Source organism: Chenopodium quinoa, unplaced genomic scaffold (genome assembly GCF_001683475.1).
Source record: "Chenopodium quinoa cultivar QQ74 unplaced genomic scaffold, ASM168347v1, whole genome shotgun sequence".
NCBI classification, from domain to species: Eukaryota; Viridiplantae; Streptophyta; class Magnoliopsida; order Caryophyllales; family Amaranthaceae; genus Chenopodium; species Chenopodium quinoa.
The window spans coordinates 3598609-3604609 of NW_018744633.1; the positions used below are offsets into that span (position 1 = coordinate 3598609).

At 36.5% G+C, this 6001-nt stretch overlaps 1 protein-coding gene across 1 annotated transcript; it reads left to right on the plus strand.

The window, feature by feature from the left end:
- The first annotated feature begins 33 nt into the window (after positions 1-33).
- LOC110701067 (peptide chain release factor PrfB1, chloroplastic-like) lies at positions 34-4415 on the plus strand. Its single transcript, XM_021878654.1, has 7 exons — positions 34-867; positions 1232-1303; positions 1841-2061; positions 2350-2553; positions 2947-3162; positions 3588-3774; positions 4003-4415. Exons 1-7 carry the CDS (start codon positions 684-686, stop codon positions 4299-4301), a joined length of 1383 nt encoding a protein of 460 aa, XP_021734346.1. The 5' UTR covers positions 34-683; the 3' UTR covers positions 4302-4415.
- Positions 4416-6001: the final 1586 nt, after the last annotated feature.

Consider the following 6001-nt stretch of genomic DNA (forward strand, 5'->3'; position numbering starts at 1 on the left):
TTTTTTTTTTTTTTTTTTTTTTTTTTTTTTTTTTGTGGCCAAACAAAAGTTACTTGTAGTAGTATATACTCAGAAGTTAAATTTATTTGCCCACTATTTACACAAATTTATTTGACTACTATTTGTGATTTATACTTCGTACATAACAATAGGTACACATGTAGCTATGTTAGATCTTAGCAAAAGCGATTTTTTTTTTTTAATTTTTAATTTTTTTTTATGAAGATAATCCTATATTTTTCTATAGTATGGTGCTTTTGTGCTTGTGATAGGCGAATCAAGTAGAACAATCACAAAATTAAATAGTACTCGCACTAGATTTTTAGGAAAAAATTAGTCTAATTAATCTAAATCCGAATTCATGGGGCTATTTACTTATACCGAAAGGTAAATCTAATTTGTAGTTTATTAAATATAATGATTATTATTTTTTAAGAGTTAGTATAATCGTACATTGTCAAATGTGAAACTCTATCGAAAAAAGAAAAAAAAAATGTTAAGATGATTTACCTTTGTAAAAAAGTTTTTATTTTTTCATAAAAAAAAATTTGACAATTGGTAAAAAATGAGCTCAAACGTTGTCGTTTAAAAACAAAATAGAATAGCACAACAAAAAGCTTATCCATGATTTATCCCTCTTCTTCTTCCTCCTCTCTTTCTTCCTAGGTGAAGTGGTGAGTGCCATGGATGGAACCCTGCAAATTTTCTGCACAAATTTCAAAGTACCCACCTCCATTAAAATGCCCCTCTTTTCTATTCATTCTCCTTCTCCCTTTCTCTCTCCTCATTTTCTCTCTCTTCCCCAAAACCCCACCTTCTCTTTTTCTTCATACCTTTCTATGCCATCTCGCTTCCCTCCTTCTTTTGGTAATTATTTCTATATTTTTTATCTCTATGAATTGAATTGTGTATGTTTATGTATTTTATTATATTTGATTGAGTTTATAAATTGAATTGCTTTGGTGGGTTTGTATTGATTTCTTTAGTTGATGCTTCCTTTTCACATAAGCTTTGTCTATGTACTGCTGTTGCAGTAATTTTTACGGCTCGTTTGGTAGGCGGTAATAAATATCGGTAATGATAATTCAGACTGTTATTTTGATTGTTCATTGTTTGAATTATGTTGGGGTTTTGCTTAATTCTCTAAATTTGCTGCCTTTTATTTTGTTTGATGTTATAATGTTATCTAAATGTGTTTATTTTGTGTGTGTATGTTTGAATTTGGGAGCAGTTCAATTTGCAACCCCAGATAGTCCATTGAGCATTGAAGTTGGCACTGAAACCAGTGAGTGGGCAATGCAAGGTATGTGACATATATCTGATGTTATGATCAATTGCTTAATATGCAAGTATAGAATCATAAGTTTAAGCTTGGGATTGTTGTGAGCCTTGTGACTCATTGGTAGATTTCGATGGCACGTTGAACAAGAAGACTAAAACAAAAGAACATAAACTCCAATGAACATACCATCATTTAGTTTATAGCTCTTATATTCATTGGATTTACTTTTCATGTTCCTTGATTTAAGGCTTGGAACATCGAGTCATTGATCATGGGCATTGTTATAATTATAATTAAGATACTCTCATTCTCATAATGTATTAGTTGGAATTTTCTTGTGTTAACTCTATGTAGGAATTGCACATTATTGGTTTAGATTCCAAGTAAACTAGATAAATTGTGGTATTATGTAAAGCTTTGTGTGAATATAATTCATAGAGGAAAAGAGGGAAGGAAATGGAAAGAGAAGTAGAGATGAGGGATGGAGGAGAGTTAAGGAAATGGTATCACGCCTCAATAACATCAATGGTTTATTGTCTTAATTTGCTTTGCGTGCAGATTTCTATACATTAAGAAAAGAGGTAGAAAATACAAGTAAACGTGTGGAAGAGATTGTAGTCTCTGCTGGATTGCAACACTTGGAGAAAGAGCTTGCAGCATTGGAGTCCAAATCAGCTGATAGCACTTTGTGGGATGACCGTGCTAAGGCCCAAGAAACTCTTTCGGCTCTCACTGATGTCAAAGATAAACTTAAACTTCTCAAAGATTTCCAAACGCAGGTCTCGACTCCCTCTCTCCCTGATCCATTCAGTACTAAAGCGAACCTGATCTTATGAAACTAAAAGACAATATATCCAAGGGAATCTTACATGTATTAGTCTGCAAAACAAACCAATTAATGCTGGCACTTCTGTCTGAGGAGATGATTTGACCGGGAAAAAAATTACATAGATGTTGAATCACACTGCATGGCTCATTGATACTACAGATGCAAAATGTCAACCATGTTATGTTATTTACGTATTGCTGATTTTATCTGATTTATTGGTTTCATTTATTTCCTGCAGGTTGAAGAGGCAGAAACGATAGTTAATCTTACTGAAGAGATGGATTCTACTGATACTGCACTTCTTCAAGAAGCTGCCGGCATTATTAAGGAGTTGAACAAAGCACTTGATCGTTTTGAGTTGACAGAGCTTCTTTCTGGTCCTTATGACAAAGAGGGTGCTGTTATTACTATCTCAGCTGGTGCTGGTGGGACTGATGCTCAGGTATGCTAATCCTTTTAACTGTCAACACATTTTTCTCTCTCCGTATATTGGGTTTTACACTTCCCCCCCCCCCCTATTTTGTCTGTTTTTTCCCCTTGGTATAGTGTATGGAAGTTCAGTAACATACTTACTATAAAAGATGACTGATTGATGAATTGCTTTATAGTATGTTAAATCGGCTCGTGAATCATGTAATTCATCTTGTTCCTTCTACTTATTTCTGCACATGAGCTAAGTGTTTGAATGCAGAGCTTGTAAATCAAAACCAGTCAACTTATTACACTTGGACCTTCTCCTCTGTCAAACAAAAATGATCAGTCGATTATAATGTTAAGCTAGTCCAGGTTTTCGTATTCCAGTCTTTTGTAAATTCTTTGATGTATTTCAGTGCAGGATTGGGCTGATATGCTTCTCAGGATGTATATGAGATGGGCGGAGAAGCAGAAGTATAAGGCTAGAGTGGTTGATAAATCTTTGGGAGAAGAAGCAGGGATTAAATCTGCAACACTTGAGGTTGACGGTCGTTATGCTTATGGTTATCTTTCTGGAGAAAAGGGCACGCATCGTATAGTGCGGCAGTCACCTTTTAATTCCAAGGGTCTTCGTCAGGTTATCTTTTCTTTTCACATGTCTGTTCTGCATTCGAGGAGATTTAAGTACACTAATTACATAATCATATTCTCTCCATCCCATATTGTTTGTGATACTTAATGATCTTTGAGTCCATAGTGTCAAACATTGAACTTCTTTCTCAACGCTATATGTTAGCAATGACTATTTTGTTCAAATACCTCCTAAATTAAAACCATTTATATGGACTTGATGGCTCAAAGGTGAAAGTTCAAATTTTTACTGCAAAAGTCCATAGAGAGCAAAGTATACTCAAATAGGGAGTAATAGTTGTTACTTCCCACTTCATAGTCTGTTAACGTATGTAATTGGAGTGTTGTCTGAGTAAACATTACATAAAATGCTGACAATTTTTCATGCATTAAACTTAAAATTGTATTAGTGAACTTTTATGTTGCATGCAGACTAGCTTTTCTGGTGTTGAAGTCATGCCTCTTCTTCCAGAAGAGTCATTAAATGTTGATATACCTGAAGAAGATTTGGAAATAAGTTTCACTAGAGCTGGTGGAAAAGGAGGTCAAAATGTAAACAAGGTTGAAACAGCTGTTAGAATCACTCACATTCCCACTGGTGTGGCGGTTCGATGCTCAGGTTAAATTCTGCCCCTCAAATTATTTTACATGTTCGAATCAAGATAACCCTTTTGCTATTTGTAGTAATTTCTTTAACTTGCAAAGAAAAGTAGGCTTGATCCCGTAGCAACCAGAATAGATCCAACTTAAACATCCTTGCAAATGATAGAAAAAGAAAATAGTCTCAATCCTTTTATTTGAAAAATCCATTAATTTTTAATACTAATACTATTGGAGCCATGTTCAGAGGAGAGATCCCAAATCCAAAACAAAGTAAAGGCTCTGAATCGATTGAAAGCCAAACTTTTAGTCATTGCTGAGGAGCAAAGGGCGTCTGAGATCAAGCAGATCAGGGGAGATGCTGTGAAGGCAGAGTGGGGCCAGCAAATACGGAATTATGTATTCCACCCTTACAAGCTTGTGAAAGATGTGCGTACAAGTTACGAGACTTCTGATATCACCTCAGTAATGGATGGTGATTTAGATCCATTCATCAAGTCTTACTTGAAATATAAGTACACTCAGATGCTTTCAACAAGTAGTTAGAGATGATTTTGTGTACTTTGCTGATTTGTGGTAGCAAGAGTGTCACAAAATGAATTTTGTATAACAAGTACTTGTAGTTGGGTGCAGAACTTAATGATTATGATCATTGTGGTACAACAATTGTATCAAAAATCAACTACAGGCGAGCTAAAGCGAGTCTTAATGCGGCATTAAATCTGAAAGCCAAGATCATAAAACATGATACCTTAAGCAACACAGAATTCCTGAAGATTCCAGCTACTAAAAAAACAGAGTATACCAGACCATCAATAACAACCGATACAAAGTATTTTAGAGGAGGATGCTAGGGGTGTGGCTTTACCGCGTCTAGTCCCTCCATAGCCTAGCTTAGAGCTGTCAAAAGTTGACTCGACCCGAAATAATGACTCAAACCCGATTATTAACCGACCCATTTGAACCCGAAAAATGGTGATCCAAACCCGATCTGAAACCAACCCTAGACCCAAGTTACCCGAGTATGTGAGACCCGAACATGAACTGACCTGAAGATGACCCGACTCGAATGTAACCCATAAATTATTGACCTGAACCGAACCCGACTTGAATCGAAATTGACCCAAACCCGTTTTAACCCGTCAAAACCCGAATTTAACCCGACTTGTTACTAACTTGACCTGAATTCAACCCGACTCGTTTCTAACCCGCCCCGAATTTAACCCAACGTGTTACAAACCCTATCCGAAATCAACCCGACTTGTTATTGACCTGACCCAAATTCAACCCGACTTGTTAGTGAATCGACCCGAACTAACCCGACCCAAAAATTCAACCCGATTTGTTACTAACCCGACTCAAAATCAACATGACTTGTTATATATTGACCCGACCTAAATTCAACCCAAATTGTTCCTGACACGATTTCAAATCACCTTAAATGCAAATCAGACCACCTTATTATTGTTAATCAAAGCATTTTGTCTACGGAGATCAAGTCGGTCAAGGCCAGCAAAAGAAAGGAGCATCATCCGCAAATTTAAGAGTGAAATATTATATATAATTGTTGTATGGTTAAAGAAGATAATTATCTTCCTAAATTATAAACTATAGCTCCCTAGTATATTGTCATTTATATTATAGTTAAAGGAAATAATTAGCTTGATAAAAATGATAATTATCTATTTATAGTTAGTTGAACCCGAATATGACCTGGCTTGGAAATGACCCGACTTGACTCCGAGAATGACCCGACTTGAAAGTGACCCAACCTGATTATCACCCTCAAATTATTAACTTGAATCGAACCCGAGAATGACCCGACTTGAAAATGACCCGACCTGATTATAATCCGTAAATTATTGACTTGAACCGAACCCGACTCAAACCCGAGAATGACCCGACCTGATTCTAACCTGCAAATTATTGACTTGAACCAAACCCGACTCTAACTCAAAAATTACCCAAACACGTTTAAACCCGTTAAAAACCGAATTAAATCCGGCCTATTGTTCACCTGATCCAAATGTAACTTGATCTATTATTAACCCGACCTAAACTCGACCCAAACCCGATAAGAAGTATGACCCGATGTGACCCGACTCAAGCATGACCCAACCCAAACCCGACCCGCATAGGCTATGGAATTAATCCGAATTGTCCCGACCTGAGTTGACCCGACCCACTCTTTCCAACCCGAACCCGACCTGTTTACCCGAATTGACAGCTCTACGCGAAACCTCCGA